General features: G+C 32.6%; 1 protein-coding gene across 2 annotated transcripts in view; it reads left to right on the top strand.

Moving 5' to 3' along the window:
* Window positions 1–17,747, top strand: part of LOC116846260 (pancreatic triacylglycerol lipase-like) — a 29,415-nt gene extending 11,668 nt beyond the window's left edge. For both annotated transcript variants that reach the window (XM_032819869.1, XM_032819868.1), the window contains exons 4-9: window positions 5,390–5,655; window positions 6,253–6,727; window positions 16,745–16,996; window positions 17,101–17,215; window positions 17,300–17,506; window positions 17,612–17,747. In XM_032819869.1, coding sequence (XP_032675760.1) covers window positions 5,390–5,655; window positions 6,253–6,727; window positions 16,745–16,996; window positions 17,101–17,215; window positions 17,300–17,506; window positions 17,612–17,696 — 1,400 coding nt within the window. In that variant the 3' untranslated portion in view covers window positions 17,697–17,747. The remainder of the gene's footprint in view (window positions 1–5,389; window positions 5,656–6,252; window positions 6,728–16,744; window positions 16,997–17,100; window positions 17,216–17,299; window positions 17,507–17,611) is intronic.
* The last annotated feature ends 849 nt before the right edge of the window (window positions 17,748–18,596 follow it).

Genomic DNA, 18,596 nt, shown 5'->3' with positions numbered 1-18,596 from the left:
CTTCTTTCTTCCTTATACTTTTTTTTTTTCTTTGATTAGAGAGCTTTTGCTCCAGAAAAACATCTTTTTCGAGCGAATCTCTATACATTGTACTATATTATTTGCAAGAATTTTTTCTTTTTTCTTGATGCAGTGCTTTTGCTGGAGGTCTTATTTTTTCAAGTGTTAATATTAAACCAGATATAGACGATGTCGGATCATGATGATAATTTTCGTTAGTAGTTAGAGTATAAATTTGATTGCTGCTCAAATCTTCATTAAATTTTGAAAAGAATGCAAAAAAAGTAAATTTTTTTCTACCGATTTTGGTTGTCACATGTGTCATAAAGCCTCGAAGCGAAATTAGTCTGTCTTCCCTATTGACCCATTTATGAAAAAAGTATGCGGTATATAAATAAAAGGAGACATAATTGAAAAAGAAATGTCAGTTTATATTAAGAACTATACTCATTATATAAATAAATATTCATTATTCATAAGAACTAGACTCGTTATATATATAAATCAATTTCTTTGAGTAATTATATATAAATTTAGAACAAAAAACTGAAAGAAAGAAATATTTATTTACACGCGCGTGTATTATTTTCGGTATATATCTCGTAATTTCTAAAAATATGCGTCTATGCAATGCTACGGTCAACTGAGTGGTAGTGTCTGCTATGTGCACAGACACATTCCTGGCTGTTTCCAGCGAGTTCTCTTATAGAAATATCATACTAAAAAGTACTGAAAAATTATTAGTGATTAAGTATTATCAGTAATTCAGTAATTTTTTGGCCAGTACTTAATTTCTGGTGAATACTGATAATAAAATCACTATTAAATATTGATAGTAATACTGAGAATTGTTGTGCGAAGGTGAAAAATGAGAAAATCATAATATTTAAAAAAATATATTTATATATTCCTAATTTTCTCATATCTCATAAACTACTAGGTATCGAAGATTGTCAATACTCCAAACTTTCGTGAATCCTCCCTCGATAATTTCGATCCCAAGCGGTATACCACCTCTCACTCATCCATATCTTGACTCCGTTAAAGTGTTACCTGACGATTAAGCGACATGCGGCGATTCTTAGTGACTTCAACGATATTCTTACGATTTATGCTTATATAATGTATACTTCTAGTGTTTACAGTATAACATACATAACAAACCCTAAATAATGGTTATATGATTTTTGCTTGGTGTTTGTTGGATAATTTGCTGATAGATATTGAAACAATACAACAACATTCGATATGTAATGAATATTGATGTAATGTAGTGAATCAGTGATAATTACTTTTAAATTTTTAACAGAATGTTATAATGATTAATCCAAACAAAAAAATAAAAAAATTTGAAGCAAATCTATATTAAACAAATCGAATTACTAAATTTTGAGGAAAACTTTTAAAAAATACTATTTAAAACAATAGTGTTGTTTCATCAAATGACATGGTTTCTTTGAACAAAATAAAAATTTTTATTTTCATCATTTTAAAAAATGATATTTCGTTTAAGAATATAATATTTTAATGAAACAAAAAAAACCACAACATTAAACAAGTATGAATATTAAATCTAAAGAAAGTGTTTTCTCTGAAAAACTGTATAAGAAGTATAAGAAATTTGCAATAAGACAAATTCTATTATTAATGACTGTCACTAACAAGTACTATTCTATAAGTACTATTGATGTGAAACATGACTGAATTTGAAATACAAGTAACATAAATAACTAGTAAATAAGTAAAAATATTATATTATATTAGTAAAAATATTATATTATATTCGTAATATTTTTGAAATATTGCTGTAATATTGCTAAAATAATATTGCAAATTAATGTAACTGCAATGTTTCTGCGACATTGCACAGCAATATGCAATCCTACAACGTTGTAGTAATGTTTGTTGAAAGCTTTCGTGCTGTATTGCTGAGATTTGAACATGAGACCTCTGGTTTTTGAGTTGTACATCTTACCTACTACACCACTGTCACTTTGACTGAGAGACATTTCGTATTATATACATATGGTATATTCATGTACGAAAACATATCATTTATTTAAAAGAAGAGAATAAATCCTTTTAAATGTAAAAAGTATGTTTTTAAAAAGTATGTAAAAAGTATATTTAAAAAGTATGTAAAAAGTATATTTAAAAAAATATTTACTTGTTTTAAAAGTAAATAAAATACAAATAAATTATTTTATACATTTAAATAAATATTGTTTTCTGATAATAAAAGAGACTTTAATTTGAAACACAAGAAAGATAATTTTAATATTAGAAAATAATTTATTTAGATTTATGAAATAATTTACTTGTATTTTATTTACTTTTAAAACAAACAAATATTTATTGAAATACAGTTTTTACATTAAAAAAACTAATTTTCTTCTTGTAAGGAAGTCATTTGTTTAATCTTATATATAGATATTTTAAATCAAAGAAATAATTTTTTATCTAAAAATTCATAATTTTACATCTTATTTTAAATATAAGCTTTTACAGCTTATTTTAAATTTAAAAAAATATTATTTTTTATTTATTACATACTTTCTAAAATCTAACAAATATATTTTTTAAGTTAAGAAATTACTTAACAAAATATATTTCTTTGATTTAAAGAATTTTTTTTTAGTGTATATATTACCAATTTAAATCAAAATTATTACCAATTATTTTCTTCTTTTAAATAAATGATATGTTTTCATACATGGATATATCATATGTATATAATATGAAATGTCTCTCAGTCAAAGTGACAGTGGTATAGTAGGTAAGGTACAACTCAAAAACCAGAGGTCTCATGTTCGAATTTAATTTATATTTTTTTATTTCTTCATTAATTTAATAATTATAAATAATTATATTTATTTTATTTTTTTCATGTCTAATATTTATTGAAATATTTATAAAATATTACTACTAATATTTATTTTTTGTTTATCATATTATAGATATTGTATAAAATATTTAGTCTACATTTTAATAATATTTTGAATAAAGATTTTGATACTTTCCCCTTTTTACGTATATAAAAAAATATTTATAAAATATTACTACTAATATTTATTTTTTGTTTATCATATTATAGATATTGTATAAAATATTTAGTCTACATTTTAATAATATTTTGAATAAAGATTTTGATACTTTCCCCTTTTTACGTATATAAAAAAATATTTATAAAATATTACTACTAATATTTATTTTTTGTTTATCATATTATAGATATTGTATAAAATATTTAGTCTACATTTTAATAATATTTTGAATAAAGATTTTGATACTTTCCCCTTTTTACGTATATAAAAAAATATTTATAAAATATTTATATAATATTAAAAAAAAATAATTCGAAATAAATATTTATAAATATGTATCATTAATATTGTGTGCTGTCTGGGTTAATACTTTAAATTTTGAGTACTTTACGTAATTATTTCATCACTTAGCAAAGTATTACATATTAGTATTTAAATACTGACAATGCTCTATGTAAGTATTTTATCACCGAACGAAGTATTACATATTTATTTAAGTATTGAAATAAATATTTAAGTATTGAATCATAAGGTAATATTTATAACACTAAACACTGAAATACTTGAGCACTAAGAGCTATATTTGAATCACAAAATATTACTACTGTATTTTTAATACTGAAAATAAATAATTAATCAATGATTCTCAGTATGATAATTCTGTAAAGGTTGGTTTGAATTTATTTATAGAAGCTGCATTTCAAATATAACAAGCTAAAAAGTATACTAAATTTTATACTGAATAAAAATTCTAAATAAAATTAGATAAAATCATAACTTAATATTTAGAACCATAGAAAAACAGAGATATCTGCTTGTCATGTTGATCAACTGGTAGGATCATGTAATTTTGAACGATTAAATTGCTATTTTTCAGACGATATGGGACGTGATGCGTCCAGGAATAGCATTATTAAAAATAGATACTTCAATGTTTTGTTTCATTTTCTTGCTATTGGAATTCTTCCTATTCGTAATTGGTGCCAAACAGTGGGAAATTATTCCGATAATCTTCGAAAATTCAGAGGTTTCAAAACCTATTCCAGGGTAGATGTTATAAAATTTATTCAGTATTTCTAACGCAACTAACGGATTACTTTATCTTACCTGAGTTAATTTCTGAACGACTATGACTTATCCTTCTAACCCAGACTTGGATTTCTGAACACAACACAGACCTTATAAGTCTGTCTTATACTCCTAAAAATCGGATTTATTACGAGGTCCTACTATGTCTATTTAACTTATAATTGCATAAATTTTCTCTTTAACCTTAGAGAATATGGATATATTAATCATAGCAGTATAGAAGTCACGTTGAGAAGAACTCGGGTTATATCAATCGTCACCGAGTGACGGTCTTCGATTAAATTTGCTCATATTAATCGTCAATTAAACAGTTTTTGATTTTTAAATTTTCTAAGTTTAATCGTTAATTGAGGGACTTGTGGTTCTCTTTGCTCATATCAACCGTCAATTGAATTGTCCTTGAATTCAATTGAATTCGTTGAAATCAATCGTCAATTAAACAATATTTGATAAAATTTGTTTAATTAATCGTCAAATAGCTGAATTGAAACCATGGACGTAGTATACATGGACCTCGCATACGGCCAGAAAAGTGAAGCCAACATGTCGAAAGAAACCATAGACAATAATATACATGGACTCCGCATACAGTCAGAAAAGAGAAGCCAATATGTACAGCCCTTCTGTTCTTTATCTCTTTCTACACAGACAAAGTGTGCAATAAGATTTAAGTAAGACTTTTACTTGCCAGTCTAGTCGAGGTGCTGTTGCGCTTTATAATATTATAGAAACAAGAAATGGATACGCGCAACAAAAAAGTGACAAAATAGGAAGAAAACTATAGCCCCTCTATTTTAGCTCTCTTTCTAGATGTCTTCACTTTATTAGATGATAGGGCATTCGGAGTCCATGTATATTATGTCCATGATTGAAACATATTTGTTCAAATCAATTATTACATTGAAAACAATTTAAATTATATTTTTATAACTCTGATTGCAATAGTGAAATAATTGCAGTAAAAAAATCATATTTGTAATGAGCGCTAGTGTGTTTCTGATAACACTAATCTTATATCTTATATCTTATTGCTATTATCACTTTTTTATCAGAACAATACACAGATACGGTTTGACACTAAAAATGTCTCTAATTTTAAGTAAGATTAACTGTTTCTTTCTCTTACGACCAGTGCAACGAGTTTTTCAGAACTACATATAAATATTCTTTTTTCTTCATAAAGAAATTAATTCTTCTAATCTTTTATAAAAGAAAATGAATTTCTCTTCTAATATGAAATTCGTAAAACTTTTCAGATTTAGTTGGTTGTTTTGCAGTCCCACCCTCGCATCTTTCAATAAAACGACCACCCGAGCATCCTAACGTAATTCAGACCAAGTTCTTTCTCTACACACGTGCCAACCGACAGAACCCAGAACTCCTAGAATATGGTGACAACTTGAAATCCATCTTGCATTCTCACTTTAACACTTCCAACCCGCTCAAAGTGATGATACATGGTTTCAAGGGCAGCGGGAGCGACGTCAGCGTCATACTTAGCGTGAATTTACTCCTTGATATAGTAATGCTTAACGATTTATTTCGTTAATTATTTATTTTCATTAACTTTCATGAGATATCTAGAGAAAAAAGAGGAATACTTAATTCATTATTATCTTCTATTAATTCTTTATCAATTTAACCATTTTAATATACACTGTTAAACATAATTATCCTCCCATAATTTAATTCGTACTAATATCCAGCGTTCAACTTTTTTATATCTTACTTAGCAGAACAAAAAATTTTAGTGATATCAAAATGACGAGAAAATGATCGAATCATGATTGAGAAGCGAGTTTTTTTATTATTTTGATGTCATTTTGATTTTCTATTCTGTATGGCTCTTTCTTTTTTTCTTTTATTTTAAACCAGTATTAATTAGTCGCAGTCTGTCTCAAATAAGATTAATTTACATCTCTGTTTGAAATGATAGATATAAAATGATAATATTAAGGTTTAACCTAAATTTAAAAATAAATCAATGTAAATCAATAAGATGCTTGATTTACATTAAAATTCAGACCGAACGTAATGCAATCTTGTCGTTTTTTATCCATCATTTTAAGCAGAGACCTCTACTACCTCTTGAATTTCATACTCTGTGCTTCATTTATAGGAAGATGTAAATATTATCATCCCGGACTGGACGAAGGGTGCCGGCTCTACTTATGGAGCCGCAGTGGCGAATAGCGAGTTAGTCGGCCGACAACTCGCTTTGATTTTTTTGGATACCATCAACATAGGAATTAGTCCTGTAAACATTCACGTAATCGGTTTTAGCTTAGGCGCCCACGTGGCCGGTTGCGCCTCGGAGGTTCTGAAGAATAAAAATCTGTTGCTCGGCCGCATAACGGGCCTCGACCCAGCTTCACCGTTCTTCAGACATCATTTGTTCAGGGAGAAGTCGAGAAAACTGGACGCCACCGACGCCAGTCTCGTTGACGTCATTCATACGGACGGCTCGCAAGTTTTCACGGACGGATTCGGTTTGCTTAAGCCGATCGGACACATCGACTTCTTCCCCAACGGCGGCAGAGAACAACCTGGCTGCGTCGACATCAAGAACTCGGTAGTGGTCAGTCATTTGAAAGGTACGGATTGAAAGCGTTTTAAATTGTATTGAGAAAAAATGCCTGGTATTTATAACTATAATCATATAGTGAAAGAATTAAAAAAATCATTTTTGTAGTAAGTGTTACTGCAACGTTAGTAATCATAACTTTATGTGTATAAAAAGATAAGATATATCCAGGGTTGCGAACGTTACTTTTTAAAAGTAACGCGTTACCGTTACCGTTATTTGCGGTAAAAAGTAACTCGTTACCGTTACTCGTTACTGATTCTAAAAAGTAACGCGTTATCGTTATTTGAAAAGTAATGATAAAAAAATCGTTACTTTCCATTACTTTTGTAAAAAAAAAGTTAAAATCGGCTAATAAAACAAATAATAAGAGAGACAGTACATAAATTATACATATATAAAGACAAAATATAAGATATTTAAGCGGGAAGCACACATTCTTGCATATCATAAAGTCCATTCTACATTAGTTGCAAATCGCAAGGTCGCAAAGAAATTGACTAATTATAGTCGATTGTTCTTCTTGCGGTCGAAGAATAATCAATTACGATTGGTCAATTTCCTTGCGATCTTGCGATTGCGATTAATGTAGAATGGGCTTTAGGGGCGCCGCACACGAATTGACATAACAGTAACGTAAGACGTATCGTAAAAATGGACCAATTACAATCGAGTATTCACAAAAATGGCGACCTTACGGTTCGACGATACTCAAATTGATTGGTCAATTCTTACGGTATGTCTTACGTTATGTCAATTGTGTGTGCGGCGCCCTTAAGCGTAGTCTACAATGAAAACTTAAGCCATAAAATTTAAGCTTTAAGTCCTAAGCCGTAAGAAGTTGATCAATCACAGTCAATTATAAGAAAAATAATTGACCAGTCAATTTCTTACGGCTTAGAGCTTAAAACTTAAATTTTATGGCTTAAGTTCTCATTGTAGACCACGCTTTAGAGGCTTTCTACAATAAGCAATAAGTTTTAAATCGCAATAAAATTGACTAATTACAGTGGATTATTCTTCTAATAGTCGACTATGATTGGTCAATTTTATTATGACTTAAGATTTATTGCTTATTGTAGAATGGGCTTTACGGAAAGCAGCACATTAATTGTTTATCGTGTGCAAACTTTTGTCGCGTGACAAGCGTTGCCGCGTTCTGTGTACAGAAGTCACTATAGTAAAAAAGTAGCGATACAAATAACGATGAATTTTGTTACTTGTTATTACAGAAAATGTAACGTCGTTACTTTTTCGTTACTGATACAAAAAAGTAACGGCGTTACCAAAAAAAGTAACGAAATAGTAACGTCGTTACAAGTAACGCGTTACTTCCCAAATGGATATATCTTCTCTTTTTATTAAAACAATAAGATCTTATTACTGTACGGGATGTCCCAGATCAAACTTCTCGAGAGCATTCTACTCTCTTCAATACATAAAAGTAATCATGAAGAAAACATTTCATGTACTTTCTCAAGAGCATCTGGTGTTATATTCTTTAAAGCTTCATGAACACGTTCTTTCATATTCTCTAGTTAGTTCAGTTGCATAAACTTTTTCTTTTGCATAACCTCATGAAAAAAGTCATGTAGAATCAGATTAAGGGATCTTGGAGATCATTCATATGTCCGACTACTTATGGGTTGGTATACTAAATAATCTGTCAGCAGTTTGATGACAAATTAACAACAGATTCGAGACAATTATCGACAGATCCTCATAGTAATTTGTGTTTTCAATCTGCTTATTTCGACAGAATCTGACAATATATTAGCAATAGAAGGCGCGGAGATCCTGCTGACAGGTTCTGACAGTAGATTAACGGCAGAATATGTATAAAGCTTCTTCACTCTGATAGCAGATTGGCGAAAGAAATAGCTGTTTGAAAAACAACAGTAATTAGAAATACTGTTGTTTTGTAGCCCAAGCAATACATACATATTTCAGAAATATTTTAAGCGATTTCTAGAGACTTTATAACTCTTCTCATGAGTTAAAGTGCTATTAGAAAAAAATACTTGATAAAATATTTCTTTTTAGACAAAAAGAACTTTAAGAAACTATCACAAAAATGTTTTTTAGGAATAAAAAGAAATCTTATTGTTTCTTTTCTAATACTTATCTTTTCTAAACTATTTTTATGTTGTCAGTGTACACTTGAGATATAACTACCTTATTTGAGATTTAGCTATTTTACTTTATACAGTATTTTCTCCAATTTTGAATAAAAAGCTTCAACAAAATTTGAGATGTTCTTTCAAAGATGAGTAAATATCAGTACAAAATATTAACTCTGTAGGTTTAATCATTTGCTTAAAATTTTCAGTAATCGGATTTTGAAAATGGGTCGTCACACTAAAATATCTTTAATACTAGCCAATAACAGGATATCAAATATGTTTTGAGTGTAATTGTATTAAATTCTTCCTAGTTGTCATCATACACTCTTCGACCTTAAATGTTTGTTATTTTCAACATAATATTCTCAAGGATATTGTTCATAATTACTTAAAAAGATATTTTATATTATTTACTCTGGAAGTAGCATATCTGGTTGAACTAAGTATCAATTTGATTATGTTTGCGCAAAACACTTTTTCGTGTTATGGAAAAGGTTTTAAACTCCATGTGATTTTTTGTCTTTCGATTGAGCATCTTTAATCTCACCTTCAATCATTGAAGTATCGTTCGATTCTGAGATAGAATGAATGCTGTCTTTATTCATAATTTTCTTCTTCCAAAATGTCTTCTTCACTGTCAGATGTATTCACTAATGCTACCAATTCTTTCTCAAGAAGAGATCGAGTTGCCATAATAATCATAAAAACCACGATAACTGAATTGACGTCTTCAGAATAGACTAATTTCACCGAACGGCCAATGAAACTGTAGCATCCGTTTTATAATTGTAAGATTAAACGAACTGGTGTCTCGTGCGGATGGATAAACTATGTAGTCATGCCCCTGCCCTGCATTATCAACAGTTCATAGTAAAAAATAGTAAAATAGTAAAAAATAAAAATTGCAGCGGCGGCATTCATTTGGTGTCGTTACGTATCCTGCGCCCGATCCCCTCATTAAGTTTAAATCTAAAGAAGGCAAATCGTTGACCGAAGGCGAGAAGTTAGGGAGGGAAAACAAGACGTGCAAGTCTTGAAGGTGAGGAAAGTCCATCCGGACGAGACACCAGGCATAATTAAGATCGAACTTCATTTAGTAAGTTCGTTTAATCTTACAATTATGCCAAGGTGTCTCGTCCGGATGGATAAACTATATAGATGTTTAAAGAATGGAGAAAGAGCCCCATTTGCCGAGTAATCAACTTTATATAATAAGGTCGTACAAAGAATTAAATGAAAAGGAATTACAATAGTCTTTAACGGGAACAATGAAAGGAAAATACACAACAATACATTAAACAATGCTTATGATAAGAGAATAGAAGTACAAAATCTGTCGATTCTGTTAAGAATCAGCCGATGATAAAAATTAGCAAAAAGGGAGTACCCGACTAACCCGCAGCGCGTTTAATTAAATCAAAGGACACGCCATTCTTAACCGCAAGAGAAGTGGAAGCGTGGCGAGTACTATGGGCGGAAAAAATAGTTGTTTGTACGCCACAGATATTCAGACTTTGTCTAATCCAACGACTGACTGTCTGCACGCTAACAGACTGGTGAGGTTTCTTAAAGGCTATAAGCAAAGCATCGGAAAGTGGTAAACGTAAATCTGAAATAATATTTAAATAATGTTCTAAGAGAAGGGCAATACACAAAGACAGGCGGTCGGAGAACCGAGAAAATGTTAGTAATGGCTGCGACTGTCCTGGGGCCGATGTTTTAATACGGTCTGGGATGCGAATGAGAAGTTTATCCTGCGAAAGCTAGATTTGTGAAATTTTAATTTTAAAGAGGTGATCGTTTGTGTGCGCTGACCCGAACCAAGAGCTAAAAGAAGAACCAGCTTCATGGAAACCTTGTCAAGCGGAACTGAATCATAAGGAAAAATGGCCGCTAAATGAGAAATTACCGGTGCCGGAACCCAAATAATAACGGAGTCGTTGGGGTTTTACGAAGTTGGCTCCTTTACAAAATCTTTTAACTAAAGAATGGTCCCCAATTTTCCGGGTAGAAATGAGAGAGATCGCCGAGCGAGTCGTATTTAGAGTGGAATACGAACCGACATGTTGCAACTTCAAAGATAAAAATTTTAGAAAAAGGGAAATGTCCGGAGGGAATGAAGACATTTCATGTTGGCGACAAAAAACCCACCAAGAGCGGAGCGGACGAGTATACTGCTTCAACGTAGCAGGAGTCAAAAAGGCGAGAATAGTGTCTAAGGCGGAGGATGGGATTGACTGGGACCAGAAGGCCTCCCGGATAACTTCCCTGCAGCCAGAGGAAGATTTCGCTACTTTGGATGATGATCCCTAAAAGGAAAAGATAAAAGGGAATAGGATAATGGCAGAAAAATTGGTTTAGAAATTATTGTAGGCGGCGGAAGGTGGGGAATTAAGGTTGTGCAGGCCACCAAAGTACAACGAGAACGCCGACAGTCTTATCATCAATAATTTTCCGTAAAACACGAGAGAGCAAGATGAACGAAGAGAAAGCATAAATAAAAACGATGCCAAACAAGAGTAAAGGCATCGATCGCTCATGATCGGAGAACCAAGAGACATAGAGATGATTTTTAATATTAAAAATATTAATTTTTAATATTTTTAATATTAAATTAATATTATTTTTAATATTAATATTATGATTAATATTAATATTAATATTAACATTAAGGACAAATGCAAAGAGATCAATAGCAAAAGGACCAAATTGTCGATGAATTAACTGAAAAGCACAGTCCAAAAGAGACTACTTAGTTTCGGTATCAGAAATACGCGATTCATTATCCGCAATAACATTATCTATGGAGGCAATGTAGGACGCGTAGAGGAAGATATTTCGTTCCTCGCCATATATTCCGAGCTATCGCCGAAAGAACAGGGTACTGTACTGAATCGAATCTGTTAATATAAGAGAGGGCAGTAAAGTTATCAATCCGCAAAAAAATATTACAATGACGGAAATGAACGACGAAGCAACGTAGGACATTAAAGGCCGCTTTCAATTCTAGAGCATTGATATGAAGAAAGCGATCGTCAGCCGATCACCAGCCATGCGTACGCTGATTATCACAAATAGCACCTCAGCCTGTGAGCGAGGTGTCAGAAAAAATTTCGCAAACGAAAGGATTGGATCGGATAATAACATTAGAATATACATAGCATATTCTATGTATAAACATCTATGTACATTGCATATCCTCTGTATATACACTTGGGGTACATGGTATGTACATACAATGTCTGTACATCCGCAACCGCAAAGAAGCACATAGAATGTTCTGTGCATATACATATGTATATACATTCTACATTCTTTACATATCCATGTATATATACTCTGTATATTTTCTACATATACATAACACATACATTCTAATATGCATTAGCACTAGTAATATATATACATAAAACATACACTGTATATACATAATGTATGTCAAAAAAATATTTGAATATACATAACATACATACAGACAGCACAAAGTATTTATAAACTATATGTTTATAGTTTTCACTTTATATTGTTTTACACGCTATTTAATTCAAATTAAATTGTACTTCGAAAATTTGCTTACCATTGAGATTCGAACCTGAGATCTCTGGTTTTTGAATTGTTCACCTTACCTACTGCACTATTGTCACTTTGACTGAGAGATGCTTTGTATTGTATACATATGGTATATCCATGTATAAAAACAAATTATTTATTTAAAAGAAGAGAATAGATAATTTTAAATATAAAATATAAGTTTAAAAGTATGTAAAAAGTATATTTAAAAATATTTACTTATTTTGAAAGTAAATAAGATACAAATAAATCATTTCGTAAATTTAAATAAATTGTTTTCTGATACTAAAAGAAATTTAATTTGAAACACAAAAAAGATACTTGTTATCTAGGCAGTTCTATGATGTTCCATGATGTGAAAAAACATTTTATATCCACTGCACATACATTTCATATACGTAAGATGAATATATATATAACGATATATATTATGTAAAAACATTAATGGTTTTAATATGTATATATCGCACATAATGTCGCATGTATATTCCATGAATATATAATACATATTTTGGAACATATTTCGATACATATCGCATGCACATACGTTAAAGGAAATTCGCGGTACATTCGATATCCGTGATAAATGGTATATTCGGCATATATATGCACATGAATATACTATGATGTGCATCTTATTTATATATACCTTGATAGACTTAACATGTATACATCGTACATCATATCGTAAGTATATTTTCTGGTTATATACACATACACACACACATGTTACGTCTATCAAGGTATATACATAAGATGTACATCATAGTATATTCATGTATATACACACGTATATACACACGGAATGTACCACTTATCACAGATATCGAATGTACCACGAATTTCCTTTAACGTATATGCATGCGACATGTATCGAAATATGTGCCAAAATATGTATATTCATGGAATATACATGTGACATTATGTGCGATATATACATATTAAAACCATTAATGTTTTTACATAGTATATATCGTCATGTATATTCATCTCGCGTATATAGACTTTTTATTCAGAATTTTAAAATGTATGTGCAATGGATATGCAGAATGTTTTTTTTATATCATGGAGTTTTCATGTATATATATGAAATATCTAATGCTATGTGGGTATTATGCTGAGATGTATCAGAGAATATTTTGTGCCACCAAGTAAAATCGTCGAGAACAAAAAGAAGGTATGGATATTTGCTTGGAGTAGTCGCCCGAAGAAGCTTTGAGAGCAAGAAACTTGACGCGTTCAAACTGCTTAATATACAGAGGGTTGTAACGGACCGCCGGGCACACCGCAAGAGCCGATGAAACTCACAAAATCTCGGATGGAGCAGCGGGACGTATGTGCCATGCAATGAACATGGGAGAAAAGGTTACGTCTTTTCTCAGGTGGAATAGTAAGGCACTGATGAATAGAATCAAACAGGAAACCCAGATATGTACACTGAGATGAGGGATTTAGAGGTGGGATTTAGAGTAGTTAATGAGAAAACCTAGGGATGTAAAAAGTTGCAACGATGCTATAACGTTTTCTCGGCACTCTTGAGCCAACGCCCCTAAACATAACAAATCATTAAGGTAAATCATCGATTGGAAGTCTTGCTCACGCAAAGTTCGAATAACAGGCCGTATAATTTTAGTAAAAATAAAAGGCGCCGTTGAAAGACCTAATGGAAAAGACGTGAATTCGTAACATCTACCCCGCCACTAGAAACGAAGAAAACGACGATGTAAAGGATGAATAGGGACAAGCAAATAAGCGATCAAGATCCAAAGTAGCCATCCAAGATCCAGAGTGCGATAGCATGAACCTCACGACAGTACGCCAATCTTCCATTTTGAAGTGTGGCGGGGAAAGGAACGAATTCAGATCCCATAGATTTAAAATAAAACGTTTTCTGCCGGAATCTTGATGAGGAAAAAGGAGGAGAGAAATTACTCTTCCGAAAGTTTAACAATAGATATGGCGCCTTTCTGTAGTAGGCGATTTTCGTGTCGCAAAATTTGGCTTCCGACTTGGAAAAGCACGACTCTCTTAAGAAAGAACGAGGAAGTGAAGTTATAGTGAAGGGAATCTGATAACCTTCCACCGTCTGTAGAACTTGCGGATCGGAAGTGATCTGCCTCCATCTATCTACAAAACAGGCCGACCTGCTGACCTTACCACATTCAGCGGCAGGTCCGTAATCTGGAGCGGTGGATACTGCTCTGGGTAGAATCTAAGTAGATTGCTTGGGGCGACTCGGCTACGGGGCTAAATTTCTTCTTCTCGATGGACGAGTCGATAACTCCAGACGAGGTGGGCTTCGGGTTTTTTGGACGCTGACGAGCGAAGGAAGGCGGTTGGGGATGGGACAATTGGTGTTGAGGTTTCCGAGCCACCTTGCAAGCGACCTTCTCGATAGTTTGGACAGTGTTAATCTCATCGGCAAAGTTGGCTCCAAATAGACAATCATCTATAGCTACTGTATCAGAAACTTGGCCAGGAAATGTAAAGAATAAAAGCTCGCCTCAACTTGGATAATCGGAAGTAGTGATCCGCCAATAAACGAATACCGTCAGCGAGCTTAAAAAAAGCTGTCTTACCCCGTCGGATTTTTGAAGAAAATCGAGCGATGCCAGCTTGGAGAAGCCAGAGCCGAGGATATGCAGCGAAGCGCTTACCTGGGATTGAAACTGTACATGGTGTTTATCACGAGTAAGGACCGTGCTGCCCAGGATAGGGAGAATTTTGCGATTAACCTTTGGGGGCTGTAGAAAAGCCAAATCCTCCTTGGGTTCATATTTGATGAGGAGAGAATCTCTCAACTCATTGCAGAGACCTATACGCACATTTGATTTTGTCGAGTTAAGGAGGATGGGCAGCCACGCCGTCGCTGAAGGTAGAGGAGCCTGGTCGCTAAAGAAGTCCGACAGGAAGGGGACAGGGGGCTTTCACAGGGCTAGGATTGCCAAGAATCGTGATTTCTGGGTCTATGAAAACGACAGTGCCAGATCTTGCAGAACTGGATAATAAATCAATGCTCTCTGAAAAAACAGATAACATTTCAGAGCAAAAACAGATGGTTATGTTCCCTTTTCGCCGATACAGGAACGGGTCAACAAGGGATCTCATGGCCTCCGGCTGCACTCCAATATATGGAGGCACTTCTTGACTTTTTATAAAGTCGAGGAAATTGTTGAGGATGCAAATAAGATTCCCCTGGGAAGGAAAGTCCATATGCCGGGAAGAAAGGTTAGGAGAAACTTTTCGGGAATCATCACTTTGACGGTGACTTCGCTTACACGATGAACACGATGGTCGATCCCTCGAAGAGCTACAGTGACGGGACAAGCTTCGATGTCGGGAAGATGTTTTCGATGTTTGGACATTGTGGAGGAAGACATACTATGTGAATGAGCTGATGCTGCGCGAACAGGAAACATAATGAGGGGATCGGGCGCGGGGCGCCGCGGGATGCGTGACGACACCAAATAAGTGCCGTCGCTGGCCATGCGGCAATTTTTATTTTTTATGTACTATGAACACTGTTGATAATGCAGGGCAGGGGCACGACTACATAGTTTATTCATCCGGATGAGACATCTTGGCATAATTCTGAGTTTATATTTTCTACAAATAAGCAAACAGCGACATGCATCGAAGCATGTATTGTACGCGCAGCTTGGGCACAGATTCAAACTTTCTCTACGTACTGATGATCTATATCAACTTGTAATACAGTAAATTGGCATATGTTCAAAGACGTTTTCTTGCAGTAATTTATCGAAAGAAAATATGAAAAATACTAAAGCAATCGGGTCGTATTGACCCAAGGAATACCAAGGAGAGAATAACAATTTTTGTTATAAAAAGCAAAAAAAAATATTTTCTGATTTTCAGGTCTTAGAAGAAGTAGAATACATGAGAATAAAGTCATGAAATACAGAGTACTAACTAATTAAATATAAAAAAGTTACGTAGAATTACATTTCTTTTCAAATCATATAGACTTGAAGAGAACATAAAAGTTAATTGTTCAGTATAATATATTTAAAAGTAAATTACGCGTACTATATATTAAAATATAATAAAACTATATAATAAAACAAAAGAGAATTTTTAATAACTTTCTTTATATTAACTGAAATGTGAGAAATTAAAATTTTTAATAAAAATGTTAAGTTTAAATAAAGTTATATACTGTTTCTGTGAAATTTGTACATATCTCTATCAATCCTTATCGGATTTTTTAAGCAGGTTAAACTTTTGTATATCAACACAATAGTTAACGTATTAAACAACGCGTATTTTTGTGAAAAGGTGTAGTTGATGTGTTTTTTCTCACTCGCGTATTGCAGAAGATCTTGTGGACCGTGATATAGCGTGTAGTCACTTAAGAGCCTGGTATTTCTTCGTGGAGAGCATCCGTTCGCAGAACGAGAAATGTAAATTCGTCGCATGGCCTTGCCCGCAAGGCGGAATGTCCTATATTCGAGGCATGTGCTTCCCTATGGAAACGACTGAATGGAATCAGGAAATGGGCTACGCGGCTAATCGTGGACCTTTGGGAATCTATTACTTGGCTACCAGAGCTGAATCACCGTTCTGCGGTATCGAAATATACCAAATTAAATCTTTTGTTAAAAACGAGATACATTTTGCAGCGAATGGTCTGTTTCTTATTGTTTTACTAACTAATTATTGTATCTTTTAGGCAAACCACTGAGGGCATCAGTAATGACGTCTGAGGGTATGCCGAAAACATCCGGGATACTGTCTCTCAAGATATTCCTGGGTAATTCGACGACATTCTTTAAGATTCAATGCACGTAAGCAAAGGTTTTTGACTTATAACTAAACTGGCTTAGTTTGATTAGTAATGGAATTGTTAATTGTTTTAAATCTTATTTAAGTTTGCCCAAACGAAGAAATGAATGGATGATGTTTTACAACATCGCAGCGGTGACGTTTGACGCTTTGTTGACTGATACTATGAGCATCACGGGTATGATTTCATATCAACGTACTGGTAATAAGACGGAAGAGAATGCCGCGGAGGATCTAGATGCGGATGTAATACTTTTCAATAAACTCGCCATTGAGGATCGTAAGGGTAACAGGTAAATATGTGTGTTTTAGAATAATATTTTCATTAGAACTTCTGCTATGTAAATTTTTATTTGATTAATGTCCTTCTATTTAAATTGTCCTTTATTGTCCATTAGGTGGGAATACTGCAAAATGAATACGGCGATCAATTCGCACGAAGTATACGTAGAACTGCGAAGTGAACGCTGCACCTCATTGTAATATAATCTTAAAAAGAGATTTTTGTATTTTAATAAATAAGTTCTTTAGAGATTGTCGAACTTTAACAAAACTTGAATTTTTTATTAATTTTTTTTGCGTATCTGTCAATAATTAAAATAAATAAATTATTAATCCTTATTGTGCACATTTCAGTAGAATCGCATAATGGACACACTGGGGTCTTTCGCGACCTCAGCTACAAAAATGCTTGTTGCAATAAAATTATTCGCTTTTTTATTTGAAAAAATTCCAGGATATATATCAAACATCTTTTTATATGACGGAATAATTTTTCTAGTTGAAATTTGATTTTAAATAAAGAAAACAGTTGGAAAACCCAAAAAACGTGAAAATGACTTGATTTGCTTTCCAAAAATCATAACTGACATAATTCTTGATATTTTTCAAGATAAAATTTAAAAAAAACTACTCTCAAGATATATCTCTTTAAGAAAAAAATTACTACAATAGTAGGATTTTCAAAAAAGATATTTATTTTGAATATAAAAATTAGGATTTGTGAAAAAAGCAAACAGTTTTTCCAAAATATATAGATTTATTTTATTATATTTAATTTTTATTTTTTTTATAGATTTATTTTATTTATTTTATTTATTTTATTTGTTTATTTTTTTTGGGATCTACTTGACCCAACAGTGTACAATAAGTGTTACTAGTAGTAGTAGAAAGTAGTGAATATGCATCTTACCGCACCGCGTCGAGACGAGATATAAGAGCACAGCGGTATAAGTATAGGCAGTAGTGCGTTGTCTTCCAATCGCCACGCGTCGACATCCGCGCCTTATATAACTGGGCTGCGCTGTGACTCGAGCGTTCCGTCCTCTACCATTCAGCACACGCTTATCCTTAATCTTTCGTAATTAATTTCTCCATTATTAT

The sequence above is a fragment of the Odontomachus brunneus genome, unplaced genomic scaffold, assembly GCF_010583005.1.
Source record: "Odontomachus brunneus isolate Ranch 3 - 2012 unplaced genomic scaffold, Obru_v1 Obru_scaffold_062, whole genome shotgun sequence".
Classification (NCBI taxonomy): Eukaryota; Metazoa; Arthropoda; class Insecta; order Hymenoptera; family Formicidae; genus Odontomachus; species Odontomachus brunneus.
This window is presented reverse-complemented; position numbering and strand designations above follow the sequence as displayed.